Source organism: Miniopterus schreibersii (genome assembly GCF_964146895.1).
Source record: "Miniopterus schreibersii genome assembly, chromosome: 20".
Taxonomy (NCBI): Eukaryota; Metazoa; Chordata; class Mammalia; order Chiroptera; family Miniopteridae; genus Miniopterus; species Miniopterus schreibersii.
This window is the reverse complement of record NC_138122.1, coordinates 21801186-21817127: the sequence shown is the minus strand read 5'-3', so window position 1 is coordinate 21817127 and position 15942 is coordinate 21801186. Positions and strand designations below refer to the sequence as shown.

At 52.9% G+C, this 15942-nt stretch overlaps 1 protein-coding gene across 1 annotated transcript in view; it reads right to left on the bottom strand.

The window, feature by feature from the left end:
- KSR2 (kinase suppressor of ras 2) overlaps positions 1-15942 on the bottom strand; it is a gene marked incomplete at both ends in the record, with an annotated part of 167230 nt that overhangs the window by 48283 nt on the left and 103005 nt on the right. Inside the window, one exon of the mRNA XM_081123025.1 lies at positions 670-739. Coding sequence (XP_080979151.1) covers positions 670-739 — 70 coding nt within the window. The remainder of the gene's footprint in view (positions 1-669; positions 740-15942) is intronic.

The following is a 15942-nucleotide window of genomic DNA, read 5'->3' as shown; positions in this document are numbered from 1 at the left end:
GGGCCTCGGTTTTCCTATCTGTCAAATGGACATGACCACACGCGCGCCAATTACTTGCGAGGAGATTGATGAGATAAAATGTGGAAAGTTAAAGGACTTCTTATAAGGGATGACTAGTAGGTACAAATCTCCCTCCTGAAAAGGGCAGGCATGACCCTTGAGAGGTTGGCCCTTGCACCCAACCTGGCTGGAGCTCTGGACTGATTTTACACCTCAGAAGACAGTGACCATCCAATCTTGTGTCTTCTGGGTGAGGAAACCCAAAGTCAAGATACAAAGCATTTGTTTTGACAGTACCATTTATTGAGTGGATATTATGTGCCAGGGACTTTCCTTAGCACTTTAATATATTACCTCACTTAATCCTCACGACCACCCTATGGGTAGGCAGAATTATCTGATAAGAAAATTCAGCCTCAGAGAGGTTAAGTAACTTCCTCGAGGTTTCAAAGCTTTACTAGCTGAGATTGGAACACAGGTCAGTCTGACTCCAAAGCCCCGGCTTTTAACCATTATGTGCTAATCTCATAAGACGCAGACATCTCAGTCCCGGGCTGCCTGGCACATGAGAAAGAGGGTCATGGAGCAACACATGTGCCCGGCCTCTCCTCACCCCGGGGGGTCAGAGTCCCCGGCCCTCACCGTGCTGGGAGGCAGAATCCGGCCTACCTGTGCTTGATGGAGTTGCCAAGGTCTCTGCGAGGGATCTGCGGGGACCAGCGCGGCACTGACAGTGTGTCTGCGGGGAGAGAAGAGAGGAGGGAGAGAGCCTGTTACACAGAGGCTCAGGGGCTGGCCTGGGCCCCAGCCAAACCCTGGAAGGAAGAGGGAGGCCCGCTGGCCTCAAGAAGGGCACTGACCACAGCACTTGTTAAACCAAAGCAAGCGGAACACTGGTTTAGCCCGTGTTAGCTTAACCACGAAGGCCCCTGGGCTGGGCAGCCAGAGCGCCCCGAAGGAAGCCAGAAGGGCAAAGAGTAAGACTAGACATCACTTCTGTTGACAGGGGGCTCAGGGTGTGCCGGGCGTGTGCTGGCTCACCCCTTAGTTCATTGCATCATCGAACAATCCCAAGGATAGGGGATGCTAGCATCCCCACCTCGAAGGTGGGGAAACTGAGGCTTGGAGAGAGGAAGTCCTTTTTCTCAAGGTCATACACCCTGGAGGCCGCACAGCAACTGTGAATCCAGGCTGGGGGGACTCCAGAGCACGTGCCCCCGCAGGCAAAGCGCTACAGCGTAGACTCCAAATGCCAGTCACGCAAGTACCACTTTCCTAACTTTGGTCTCGCCCCTGTACAACCCATAGAATTATTTGTTTACTATTTTAAGTCGACTGTTTGTTTGTTTAAATACATTTATTTTAAAAGCTAACTCTATATGGAAAACTAACATCACTTTCTGTATATAGTAGGGAACTATTTCAAATACTTCCAACCATGTACCATCAAAACTCATGCTAGAATAAGGGGATGGACTGATGATTGGGTGGGTGGGTGGGTGGGTGGGCGGGCGGGTGGGTAGGTGGGCGGTGGATGGGTGGGTGGGTGGATGGGTGGATGGGCGGGTGGGTAGGTGGGTGAGTGGGTGAGTGGGTGGGTGGATGGGTGGGTGGATGGGTGGGTGGATGGGTGGGTGGGTGGACAGATGACTGAATAGATGGACAGATAGATGGAATTAGGTGGGTGGTAGATAGATGGATGATGGGTGGAAATGAAGACTCAATACATCGCACAGACTTCAGACTGGATTCCTGCCCTCAACTGGTCTTGTCTTTCATGCCTTAGACTAAACCCGGGTGATCTCCACCATCACTCTGTCACTGACCGAGCTCTGGGACCTTTTCTGCAGACCGAGCACAGCCCCGGCCTCCACTCCACTCCCCAGCCCCTCGCAGGCCCCGCAGTCCCCGCAGGCCCCGCAGGCCCCGAAGGCCCCGAGCTGTGTGAAACCCCCGCCGGCAGGGAGAGAGGCCGGAGGCCGACCGCTCGCCCCTCTCCTTTCTCAGGCCAGACGGACGGCGCCGGCTCCGTTTTCCGAGCTGCCCCGTTTCTCACGCAACTGTTGCGGAGCGTGTGCGAGTGCGGGAGCCGGGCCTGAACCGAGCCGGAGCATTTAACCCCCAGCCCATTCAAATCCTCTCTTCGGTCTAATCACACTGGCGGCCGCCATCTGAAAGCAGTTTCCAGAAACCCCAATTCTGCCCTTTCTGGGAGAGCTAACAATTCTCCAACCCCAAAGGGCAGGGGAGACACAAGAGGGAGGCAGCCTGCTGGATCACGGTCACCGCCAGTGGAATTTCCTCTAGTTTAACTGAAAACTGAATGTCCCGTCCAAGCCCATTTTACTTCTTGTTTTAGTTTCCGAGGGAAACAAAAACAGACAAGCAAGAAAAACATTTTAAAAAGAGAGAGTTTTCTTCCCATTCCAACCCCCTGAGGGACTGAAATCAGATTTGAGAGGAAGGAATCTACCTGCGAACTCCTTAAAATGCTTTTCTCCAGGACAGGGGGGCGAAGGTGTGAGAGCTGTGCTGGAGAGGAAGGGTTAGCTCAGACCCACAGCCTCCACACGGGGCATCCACAAAACTAGGAGTGCCACGTGGGGGTCCCCTCTCCTGGAACATTAATAGGCTGTCTAGGGAGGTGTGTTGAGAAGGGTTCTGAGGCTCCATAGGAAAGAACACAGAGACTGATGAGCAATGTCTGCCAGGGTGAGTACCTACAAGTCTGCACATACCTGCCTCTCCGGCAAGGACAGACCACAGCTTGCCCTCTGCCTCGCTGCCTCAGGGCATAGTGCCGGGGGAAAATAAGTCCTTCATACAGGTTTGCTGAGCCTAAGATTATTATAATATAAACACTACATTTACGGATCACTCAATATGTGCTAGGCATTATGCTGTGAAGTTTCTACCCGGAAGCTGGGCCTCCATGCACTCAGGGTTCTCATTACTGCCACTGTACAAAGGAAGACAGGAGCTCAGAGAGGTGCAGTGACTCCCTAAAGGTCACACAGCCAGACGCGAGCAGAGCCTCAAGCTGCAGCTCTGCAATGCTCACAAGTCCTCCAAATGCCCCTACACCAGTGTTCTCAACGAGGGGCACTTACGGCCCCCAGGGGACATCTGGCAATGAATGGAGGCATTCTTGGTTGCCACGCAAGGGTGGGGGGTGCTATTGGTATCTAATGGGTAGAGATCAGGGATGCTGTTTGACATCCTCCAGTGCAGAGGACAGCCCCCCCAAGGCAAAGAACTAACCAGCCCCCAAAGTCAATGGCAGCAAGCATGAGAATCTCAGATCCGGATGGTTTTTGCTTCTCCAGGCACCTCGCTACCCCCATCACCCCCCAAATGACGGAGATGGCGCTCCCAAGGCTCAAGTCAGCAGAGAGCGAATCCTCTTGCGTTATAAGCAAGTGTCACTGTTCGATCCGTAGCCTAATTATCCTGTTATTCTCAATTACAGAACCATCTCGAAAAAGTAGAAGTAATTAAGTTTAGTCATTTGGTTTCATTCCTCCAAAATCTGGTTGAAGGGGTGGATCCTGTCAGTTCCATTACCAGCCGCAGCATCCCTGGTCTGCAGCTCTAATAACCTGCACAGGGCTCCCCACGTGGGTGTGAAGGGCTGAACTCTGAGATCCTCTCCTTACTTTCTTCGCTTAGATTTCATTAAAACTTGCCAATGCAAAGGAAAACCGTTCAAAGGGAAGGGGTGGGGGTGGGAATCTATGAAAACCGAGGCCTTATCATAACAGAGAAGGCAAATAGCATTTACAGCAATTGAACTGATACAGAAACTTCTGCTTAACAATCGAAGCGCCTATTACGACGTCTCCATAGCCGAACAAAACATTTTTTTTTCTACTCTAATTTCCTGATAACAAGTCAGGCAGACACGGAGGCAGAACCAGTGCCTTCCGTCCCAGGGGGAGAGCCACAGGCATTTTTTTCCTTAGACATTTTCATTTCCAGTGCCTGGAAGGGGAAAAGTGTTGCAGGGCAGGAGGGGTCTTCTCCCTTCTCCAGGCCCCGCTGGCCATGCCCTCTCAAAGGTGCCTCCGCGTGGAAGGCGATAAACCACCTAGGTAGCCGGATAGACAAACGGAAGCCTGGATGGAAGGAGCTGACATTAACGAAGCATCCACGTGACCAGGCGCTACTGCCCAAGAAGCCCCTGGGGTGTGTTTTAAGTCCATGGGAACCTTGAGGTCCCTTAGAACTGAGGCAGGATGGGGATCTCACAATTTTAGGGGCTCCCTCTGGCGGCGGAGGGGAGAATCGCCCGCCAGGCTGCGACAAAAACAGGAGGGGCGCCCCCTACCCCCCCTCCCAGGACCTAAAGCATCAGCCCTGACCCTTACAAGGCCATCGGTGTCCCAGCCCAGCCCTTTCCCACTTGAGCTGCCATGATCCCACCTGCTGCCCCCAATAAAAAAAAAAAATCCACACCCCAGAGTCACCAGCCCACTGCCTGGCACAGGAGAGAAGATCAGTCTTAGTTATTGACAAATCCCAAGTGGGACTACACCTCTGAGAGCCATTTCTTCATCTAGTTCAACAACCCTCTGAGGTGGTAACCTCAGTTTACCGATAAGGAAATTGACGATAACTTAAGAACTTGGCGGACTTTAGAGGCGAACCCAGTTTCCCATAAAGCTAAAGCCTTGCTACCCCCCCCCCACCCTCCCACACACACTATTACCTTCCTATATGATGTCTCCTACTGAGACAAGTGTAACATTTATTGTATAAAACATGCAGGCCTAGGGAGGGATTGAGCAAAAGAGGGAGAGACAGACAGACAGACAGAACTCATGGGCATGGACAACTGTGGTGATTGCAGGGGGTGGGGTGGGTGGAGGTGGAGGGCATCGAGGGGATAAATGGCGATGGAAAAAGTAAAATAAAATAAAATACATACAAATAAACCCAAAATAAACATGCAGTCCTAGAGTCAGAAAGGACCACAAGAAACTGTCTACTGAAGTCTCTGAGTCTCTCAACCGTCTTGGACAGAAGAGGAGCTACCCTATTCTTAAATGTTTCCATGGAGATAAAACACAATGCTATTAATAATAACAGCCAACATTCAGTGAGCACCTACTGCACGGCAGGGCTCAGATGAAGTGCCTCAGATGTATTATTGAATTTAATCCCCATAACTTCATTTTAGGCAGTAGAGCTGGGGTTTGAGCCAGGACAGTCAAGCCCAGAGCTCATCCTCAGAAACGCCACAAACAAAAGGGAAGTTCCAAGCTGCCCCTAAGCTTCCAGCCCAGCCTGAGTGAGAACCTAACAATGACGCTGAACTCAAATCGACGGGCAGATTCTTTGGGGCCCAAAGATACCTGAAATGCAACTTAAAGACCATTCAACGTTTCTTTGGGGGCCACAGGCCCTGTCGCCAGCTAAAATCCCACTGATGTAGCCAAGGCGCCAACCAATCCTTGATGAAAGCTGCTCGTGATCCTACTCACAGAGCAGGGAGTAACTCTATTTGCTTTGCTCTCCAATCCAAATAGATCAGATCTCAGAGCGTTTTAATAACGTGCTGCCTCTCAAGGTTATAGCTCCATGAGTCTTCAGGGCCGATCTGAGTTTCTTGGTGAACATGCGTGGAATTTTCTCCCCGAGACAATGACAACCCACTTCCCAAGATCCATATCTCATCATCCGGGGGCTGCGATGGCTCCGGAGGTGTCCAGGGAACCACCGGGCACGGGAAAGTGTGTAGACGAGGTGGGCCCAGATGCCACAACAGGAGTAAGAGGTGCTGGGGGTTGACGAGGATTGTGCTGCTCACATGTGATAGAAGAGACCAGTCACAGGAGAGGCTTAGGGATGCCCCGGCATTGAGGCAAAAACAAGGCTACCTGCCTGGAAATAGGAACACTGCGGGAATGGAGGCATCACGGTCGAACCAACCTGCGTGGAGGTGGGGTTTGAACTAGAGACAAGACTTGGAGCACGGACCTCCTTTGGAGCCAGAGCCGCACCCTTCTCTCTGAACAGGAAGGGCCTCCAGGTCATCCAGCTGCCCAGTGGGGTGCGGGAGAGAGAGCCGGGGACTCAGAGCAGACCTGTGTTTGAACATCAGCTCTGCCGCTTACCAGCTACGGCATCTTGGGCACTTTCACTTCTGTTTTGTCTCCTATAAAAAGAGGGTCACGATATCTCCCTCCCAGGAAAGTTAGGCAGCGGGGTCATATCGCTGGAACGGGGCTGGGCTGAGTGCCTGATGTATTGTTATTATTGTTTCTGTTGCTGTCATCGTCACTCTGCCTCTAGAATTAACACACCAGCTAGAATGTGACAGAGGGCGCCACGGGCTCGGATTTACAGCGGCCGCTGGCAAACTGTGACCCTCAGGCCGAACCCAGCCCATCGCCTGCTTTTGTAAATAAGATCTGATTGGCACCCAGCCACACCCACTCATTTGCATACGGCCTGGGACCGATTCTGCACCGGGACAGCCGAGTAGAGTAATTGTGACGGAGACAGTAAGGGCCCACGACGCCCAAATTAATTATCACCTGGCCCTTTAAAGAAAAAGTGTGTCAGCCCCCGAGTCAGAGCTGAGTAACTCATTTCCTTGGCTGATTAGCAGAGATTTTCTTTTTCTTTTTCTTTTCCCCCTCGGCTTTATTGAGGTATAATTGGCAAATAAAATTGTAAGATCGTTAAAGCAGACCACGTGACGATCTGATACACATCTACATTACGAAAGATGTTTTTTTCTTGGAAGCCAGGAGGCCTGAGTTGAAGACCCACTTTCTGCGACTCCCACGGTGGGAATCTTTGGACAAATGGCCTGTCTTCTCCAAGCCCCAATGTGCAGGACCCCTTGGTGTCACCACCCTCCCCGGCCACCTAGTCCCAGCGCCCTGTGGGATGTGCTGCTTCAGCGCCCATGTTACAGAAGAGAGGAGCCCGGCACAGGAGGCCCTACGAGCGAGGGGTCCCACCGAAACTCTGAGCCACATGTCTGCCCCCACCCTGGATCCTTCCTCGCGCTCACTGTCACCTGCAAGGTCTCTGATGACATCCATGTCAGCTCCTGAAGACAGAAGAGGAGGAAAATTATCTCCTCTCACTGCTTCTGTCTGGGCTAATTAATACGATTAGCCACTTGTCACTTTATCAAGGCAGAGAGAGGACCTGAGGCTGTGTATGCTACCGTTGGAGGGGTGGTGGCGCTGGTCACGGCCGAGGGGGACAGACAGGGAAAGGGCCCTCCTGGGAGTGTCTCCAGGCGGGAGCCTACCTGGGTAAGACAGGTGAGCAGGGCGGGCACTGAGCGGATGGTCGCCCAGGGGACAGAGGGCTGATGTGCGGGGCAGAAGGCAGGAAAGCGCGGAGACTGTGAGGGGCAGACGTCACAGTCTCAATCAAAGTCTCCTCTGTCACCCATTCCTCCCGGCCCCAGGCCTGGCTAAAAAACATTAAATATGGTGAAATCAAATTGGAAACACCTTCAAGATCTAACGGGAAACCTGCAGTATATTTATTTTAATACCCCCCTCCCCCAAAGCATTCTCCCCTTTTTAAAAGACCATCACCACCTCGCGTCTGGGTCCCGGCCCAACTGCCGAGCTGGGGGCCCCTGATGCCCCATGAACCAAACACGTGGACAGTGATGACGCCGCTCACTCCCGGGGTCCTCACCTGTGGTTTATTTGAGCCCCTCAGGTGGCCTCAATTAAATTCCACTGCTGGTGGAGAAGAGACGACAGCGGAGGCGTTTAATTACATTTTATAATGTGCTCGCTGCTGAACTGATTGAAGTGTGCCGGGGATTCTGAACCTCGTAACCAAACAGTGGGAGGCCCGGGTGCCACGCGAGTAATTAGCTTCCTTTCGGGGGTGACAGAAAGAGAATCCGATATGTTAACAGTAGGTGGGTATGCATGCCTGGGGGCCACGACAAGAGCCGTAGGCGACACGTCTCTATTTCCACGGGACACACCCCACAGGCCGGAGGGCGGAGTGGCACTGCCGGTCACCCTTGGCTCGAAAATATGAGACCTATTAGGAAATCTCTCTCTCTTCCCTCTCCCGGTTTCTCTACCCCAAACCTGCCCCTCGAGTTTCCCCGTGATGTCATTTTACTGCTAAGGTCTGGAAGGCGGGGGGGATCTTCTTGAAATGTCAGAATCAGTTTATGGAGTAAGTTCATAAAATTAAAATGCAGGAAAGGGAATATAATCTTAACATCTAGAAAATCCAGAAGGATCTCTTTAGGGTAACGGGTCCCCCTTGGTATGGTTGGGACGTGCTAGGGAAAGAAATGATCAGTGAGGAGGTCCGTGCGGTGGGTGCTTCTGGGGTTAGGGGAGACGGGGGCAGACCGCTCAAATAGGACCCCGAGGGCGGGCGCAGTGTGGCCAAAATCCTTGTCTCCGGGGCTCCGTTACAGCATCCTGCCCACTCAAGTGACCGGGAAAGGTCAGATGGGGCAGAAGAAGATGCCAATCCCGGCCAAAGAGGAAGAAACGCCCCGGTGTCTGGGAAGGTGACAGGACAGCGCTAAGAGCCAGTTCTGGCTTAAAATCATCGATGGCCCCATTGCTGTCCCCGGCCCCCGCCCAGCCCTCCCCAAGCCACATTCACACCAAGCATCTTCTGTTTTGCTCCTCCCACTTTCAGCGAAGCTGTTCTTCTGTCTAGAACATTCTTCTGCACCCCCCCTCCCTACTTCTCTTAGCCTGACTCATGCCAACTCCTCTTCCCAGATCCAGCTTAGGCATGGCTCCTCCAGGAAGCCCTCCCTGAATGCACAGGGGCAGACGCCCCTGCCGGGCCCCTCCCATGGCACCTTGTGCTTACCTCTCCAGGCTACGTGCCTCGTTATACAGAGTCTCTGCTCACATGTCTGTTCTCCCACCACCCTTGACTGTGAGCCCCCAAAGAAAAGATGCTACCGATGACTCATCTGCCTGTGTTCAGTGTCTCAAACGGGGTTTGGCTTAGCGCTGAGAGGTGAAGGTTTTTCTTGCTAACTGCAGTAAAAATAAGCCAGCAGCCTGGAGGCTTCACTCCTCCAGGACCTGCAGGGCCTGGGCCAGTCAGGGGGCCCAGGAAGCCAGGAGCCCCACTCTGCCCTGACCCACACCTCCAGCCCCAGTCCCAGGGTGGGACTCAGCTGGGGCAGCTGACTAGATGAAGCCCTTCTGTTCAAAGACGGAGCTCGCCAGCCACTTCCTCTCCCATCCCTCTCCCCACTTGCCTGTCTAGGGCCCCCCAGTTACCCCAGCCGCCTGGAATGTGGTCTGTTCCTCCCGACTCTCACCCGGAATGAGTCCCTCCTGAGGGCAGACTTGCCGTTCATGTCAATTTCACATTCAGCCACTCTGCAGGGAGGTCTAGGATTGACCCATTCTACAGAGAGAGAAACTGAGGCTCTGAGCGCTTGAAACAGAGCAAAAGAATGGGGTTTGGAGTTAGAAAGACCAGGGTTTCTGTCCTGAGTTTGCCACTAACTGGACAAGTTACTTAACCTCTCTGAGCTGCTGCAGAGTAATAATGATAGTAGCCACCAGGGGCCAGGCATTGCCCACGTCTGTTCCCAGAACTGGCAGTCTACTGGAGTCATCTGATGCCTGTGCCCCTCTCTCGCGCTGTGCCTTAATTCGGGAGTCAGCAAACTATAGCCTGTGGGCCACATCCAGCCCACAACACGTTTTTATAAATAAAGTTTTATTGTCACACAGCCATGCTCATTGTCTAAGGCTGCTTTTGCACTACAAGGATAGAGTTGAGTAGCCACGACAGAGACCACGTGGCCCCCAAAGACTGAAATATTTACTACCTGGGTCTTTAATTAAAAGTTTGCTAACCTTGATTAAATTGTGCTGCCGTATGGGCAGGCTTTGAAAGTTTTAAAAGGTCTCCAGGTAACACTAATATGCAGACAAGTTTGGGGTCTGCTCACCTGGGTGTTTTACCTGTGAGAGCTCACTGATGTAACAACCTAACCGTGACTATTTCATTCCCTCCTGTGTCCTCAGCAACCAGCACAGTGATGGGCACAGACAGGCATCTCCATAAATATTGAATGAATGAATGAATGAATGAATGAATGAATGAATGAATGAAAAATCCATCCTGTGAGGTAGATACTGATGACCCCATTTTGCAAATGGGAAAACTGAGGCTCAGAAGTCAGCTAAGGAAAACGTCCTTCGGGTATTTGTGAGCAGGATGGTCTCCTTTCTGATATTCAGGAAGGAGGGGGGTTCCTCTTGTGTGACCTTCCTGAGCACGCGAGGAGAGGCAGCCCGGAGACCCGGAGAAGCTGGGGACCCAGCCAGCAAGGCAGAGCCGTCTCAGAGCACAGAGACTCAGGACCTGTCTCCTCGACCCGACCCGAAGGCAAATGCTAATTGGAAGAGGCTGGCTCACGGCGCCCGGCTCAGGCTTAAGGACAAAACAAGAGCTGACAGACGAGGCCCCCACGCTGCCATCGCCGCAAATGTCCCTGTGAAGGGAGCCAGCCCTGCGCTCCATCGGTTTCAATTGTAAAGGGTCTCACGTTGAAACAGACCAACAGAAACAGCAGTGTAGCGACAGGACTTGGGCGAGGGACACGCAGACCTCAGGCTGAGATTTTTGCAAGTTCGGCTTGACATCTGGACCCAGAAATGGGCGAAAGGAGGCGTTCGTGGACTTTAGGGTGCACAATCCAGGCACCCCGGGAGTCCAAACCCCCTCTTCTGCCTAAGAAGCTAGGGGTTGACATAGGAAGCAAGAGCCTGGCACGTAGTAGGTGTGCATTGAAAGACAGCTTTCCCCTTGAGCAACCCACTTAGAGCCTCTTCTCCCTGACCTAAGACAAGGGCTCTTTTGGGAAAGAGGCCACGAGTCTGTGGAGGAGCAGTGGTGAGTTATGGGGAGGACAGAGCTGTCTCGGTCCCTCTGGCCATTTATTCCCGCGATCATCGTGTTCTCAGAGCGCGTCCACAGCCCTTGCTCGCCCCGGTGTGATGGATGGGTCTTAAGTTCCTCGCGCACTACATCATCAATTACTTTCATATTTATTGCCTTGAACTGAGCTTATGGATCTTAAATCAGAGCCGCTCGGAGTTGCCTGAGCTGAAATCCTCCCCCAATGGAAATGTGGCGTTTTTTTTAAAATTACGCAGCCACCCTGTAGTCAATGTTCGGTGGAAGCTAATTGCCCATGGAACAAAGGGCTGCTGAGAAGTTCCCCACACAGACTCATTCCGTGGAATCTACTGCCTGAGTGGGCTCAGTGGGGACAGGCCGGGCAGGTTCGCTGAGAGAGACTCCGGTTCAACTTTGAGAAACCCCCAGACACCAGGCATCCTCAAGTCTGAACTTCAGGAAATAGATTTCCTCCCTCGCTCAATTCCCTGAGTCTCAAAGTGCCATCGGAAGAGTTGTCACACTGCCTATAGTTTGCAGACATGGTGGAAACGGCCTTGTGATGGGTCATATTCCAAGGTCAAGATGGGGGGGTCTAGATTCCAAAGCATCCCTAAGTGGGGCTGAGGTGAAGGAGATGTGACAGGTCCTGGTCCCAGTGTGGCAGCCGTGAAGGTGAGGCCGCTGAGATGGGGCGACCTCTGCGGCCACAGGGCTGTGGTTTATCCATGAGAAATGTTGTCAGTATCGGGGCACAGAAGAGCCTTACCTCCAAGAACTTGGAGATAAGGAAGGGAGTGGGCCCTCCAAGAGTGAAACTAGTTCACCCGCTAATGGATCAGAGAACAAACAACATAAAGCAAACACCCCACTAATGGCTCTCAGCAGCGGGCGATGGGGCTCCCAGGGGACATCTGGCAACATCTGGAGGCATTTTGCAGGGTAATAGCTGGGAAGGGGGTTACTATTGGCATCTAGTAGGTGGAGGCCAGGGATGTTGTTAAACATCTTACAACGCATAGGACAGCCCCCAGCACTAAGAATTATCCAGCTCCAGATGGCAATCGTTTTATAGTTAAGAATCCCTGCCCAGCAAGCCAGGAAGGGACCTGGATCCAGAGCCTGATACAATCAGATGAAAAATATAGACAGATTGAAAGGAGGGCTCAGTCAACCACGAAAGGAGAGACAGAGAATCACAGGGCAGATGTTGGCTTGACCCTCTCAGCCATCCAGGGGACAGGGGTCTATGGCACTGGAGACCATCCCTCCATCTAGTCACACCAGCCTGGCTCTCCCCTGGAAAATGACCCTTCTGATGTCTCAGTCCTAGAGGTCAGGGCAGGCTGGGCCTCCCTCCCAGTGCTGACCGAGGCTTGGTGAGCCCGAACCATGCCAACTCTTCGAGCAGCGTGACTGGTTCAGGGGTAGGCATGTGACCCAAGATGGGTCGATCAGAGTCCATGAAACACCCTGGGACCTTTTTTATTTTCCCCTCCTTACAGATATTTTTTTATTTTTTAGAGTAGTCAGGCTGGTGGACTGCACACCTGAGCACCTAGGGCCCACCTGCGGGCAGGACCTGGGCTGAGAAGGAAGCGGACACACTAGAAAAGCAGAAGGGAAAGAAACAGAGAAACCGGGGGTTGAGACATCACTTAAGCCCCTGGAGCTTCTCCAGTTACGATTAGATCCTCACTTTAAACATTTAAAGCAGTTTGAGTTGTTTCACTTACAAACAGAAGAATGCTGACTTCATACAAGGTCACGGCGACAGACACAGCCAGGAGACTCCCATATCCCTGGTACCTAACGCGACCCCGCCCCAGCCGCGACATGGCTAACCATTTATATAGGCCACGCACCAGACACTGGTACTGAACACTTTACAGGTATTGCCTCATTCTGCACAACAATCCTATGACATCATCATTATTTACCTCAAAATCAGAGAGAAGGAAAGTGCAGTTCAGAGAAGCTGGACAACTTGCTCTAGGTCACACAGCTAGCAGGTGGGGGCCAGGGCCCACACTTGGCCAGCCTGCCCATATTCTCAGAGACAGCAGGTTGCCTATGTGCCCAGCAGCCTGAAGCAATGGGCTGGCACGGTCCTATCTGTGACTAAGACAGAACAGTCTGTAAAAATCAAAAGCCCTCCCTTTCTGGAATCGAGCAACTTCATTCAAAAAGCCCACAAGAGCAGGAGCCATCCGGAAAAACCCAAGGTGTGCTCTCCCCTAGAGTAGTCATTCAGCAGTGTTTTAATTCACCTCGAAAATGATTTGGCCTCTCGGACTGACACTGGGCGCCTTAGCTATTTACAGTCTGACACTACTTTGAATGGGACCGAGAGGCCACAGGGATGGAGAGCGAGGACCCTGAAGTCAGAACAGCATCTCTGCCGTCTAATGAGACCTGGGCAAGCGAAATGCTTCTCTGGGCCTTTTGTAACACTGATCGCTCTACGTTGGTGGGTCTCAAACCTCATGCATCACCGTCACCTGAGGGCTTGGGAAAATACTGATTTCTGGACCTCGGAGTTGTAGATTCACTGAGTCTGGGGAGGGGACCAAGAGGTTATAGGATGCTGCCCTGGATGACCCTCTACCCACTAGATGCCAGCAGCGCCCTGCTCCCCAAGTTATGACAAACAATAATGTTCCCAAACATTGCCAAGTGTCCCCTAGGAAGTGAGGCAACATTGTCCTTGATTGAAAAATCACTGATCTAGATCAGAGACCAAAAATGCACAAGAAGAAAGGAATCTCTAGATGCGACCCCCAAACATCCTGGGGCTCGTGACCACAGTCCCAACTGTTTATCAAGGATTGAATGGTGAGTGTGGGGGTTGGGACAGGATGCCTGAGCCTGTCACTCCTGCGGGCATCGTGATACCAAACAGCCTCAGGTTCTACAGCCCAATGGCTCACTGTCTTCTCAAAGTTTCCCCGAGTCTCCGAGAAGCACCCCCTCTGCAAGGTGCGGTGACTCAGCCCGGTCATGAAGGACAGAGCGGCCAGCCCTGGCGAATCACTGAGGAATGTGTCTGAGCCAGTGACAGCCAATGTTCAAAAGACAGTCTGACTGCAAATATCAAAGAGGAAGCATAAATTCACAAAGCGGCCCCCCGGTTCCCAATTCTTGAGCTCAGCAAACCAAATCCAAAGGTGCAATCTTCAGAGGGTTTTCAAAGAGCCAGGTGACGGATAGTCGGCGGGGAGAGGAAGAGGCGCCGAATCCGGGCCTGATGGATGGGTGCGGGTGCAATCAGCCGCATCTTCAGAGCCTCTCCGCACAGACACCTGCCCCCTTTGTCCCTGGAGTTTGGCTCTGAATGCGCCCCTGGACCACACCCTCCGTCTCCTCTACCTGGTGCTCCTGTTCTGCAGAAAGGCAACAACCAATTGATGGATTTGCTCAATGCGATCCTTCCCGCTTGTGCGCAAAACAAAGGCAGGATTGATGAACGCGGAGCGCAGTCGGCGGCCTGATCTACGCCTTTTGCCTTGGAGCCGGCAGCAAGGCCTCGGGCGCGTGTTGACATCTCTGCATCTGTCAATGGGACCTTGATTCTCTAAAGACTGAAAGGGGTTTTCAGGGGTGAATGCGTAGAGCCAGCTCAGGGTTTTCAGAGCCCGTCAAAGCCTCCAGGTGACTCTTTTTGCATCTGCCAGCGTCTTTCATCCCAAAATATTACCCTCGAGTGAGGGAGGCTCAGACGTTCTCCACCCAGGCGAGGAATGAATGTTACGTTAGAGGCACAGGGGCGGTGGGGAGGGGGCGCTCCCGTGTGCTGGGAACAGGGGGGGGCCCATTCCTGACTCCACATCTCACCTTTGCCCCTGGCTGAGTCTTTCACCCTCTGAGATCCGCTACTTCCTTACCTGCAATATGAGACTTTAAACAGCGACCCTGCAAGGTGGCTGTCGGAGCTGTTGGGGTTGGCGCCCTCGCTCTGCCACTTGTCAGCCGTAAAACTTCGGGCTGGTTCTTTCTGCATCTCTTTGTGCCTCACTGGTTCCTCGGAAGATTAACCAAGCACTTCGAACGGTGCCTAACACTTAGGAGGTGCTTAATTAGTACTTAATTTAATATTTAACGAATAGCCCCCTCTAACTCTACCCATTAAAAAGGGTGGCGTCATGGGCTCAAATCTCGGCTCAGTCACGTCCTGGTCGGGCACTTTGGGCAGGTGACGTGTCTACGTGTCTGGCTCATCTCAGCCACCCCCGTGCTGGCCCAGGACCTGTGTGGCTCAGAGTGGTTGCTACTAAAGATATAGTTGCATTAAATTAGGGCTACGCCAGTTTGCACAGAGGAACTCGATCTAATTTTAATCAATGACAATAACTGAGATGCGTTCATCGTACTAAGGGCTTGGGATGGGAGACCTCATTCCCTCCTCCCAGTGACTGTGGGGAAAGAGGCAAATATCTCCCCCTTTGCAGATAAGGGAACAACTCGGAGAGATGCACAGCTGGTTGGCGGCAAAACCAGCACCGGGCCCTGGGTGGGCAGCCTCCGTACACCCCAAGGATCAGGTCTGCACCATCCTTGAGGGACTTGTGCCCCCTCCTGGCGGGGCACCTGGGCCTCTGCTCACCTCCTGGAGGCCCCGTACTTTCCCCCAATGGGGGGACCGAATCTCCAAAGGGGAGCTGAGCAAAGCTCTGAGCTGCCTGGGCTCGAGCATCTGCAGACCTCCCCCGAGGGGAACAAGAAGCGGGCTTGATGGGCAGGGGGTGGCGGTGCCAGGCGTCTGGCTGACAGATTAACCAGGGGGTTCTGCGGATCTGAGGCCGAAAGACAGGTATGACAGGAGGGGACAGGGTTTTTAACACCACTAGTGCCCTCCTGGAGAGAGCGGGGCAGAGCCTGGGCACAGTGGCCGCCACATATGAGACTGGGCTATCCTCGAGGGCACTGAGTGAGAGTGGTGGCTCCTCACCATAGATGCCCGCCAGTGGGAACCACTGACACACAGACCAGCCCAACTGCAAGGGAGGCTCCCCGTCACCCTGTTGGGGAGTCAGGAAGGCGCTCGAGTGAAAT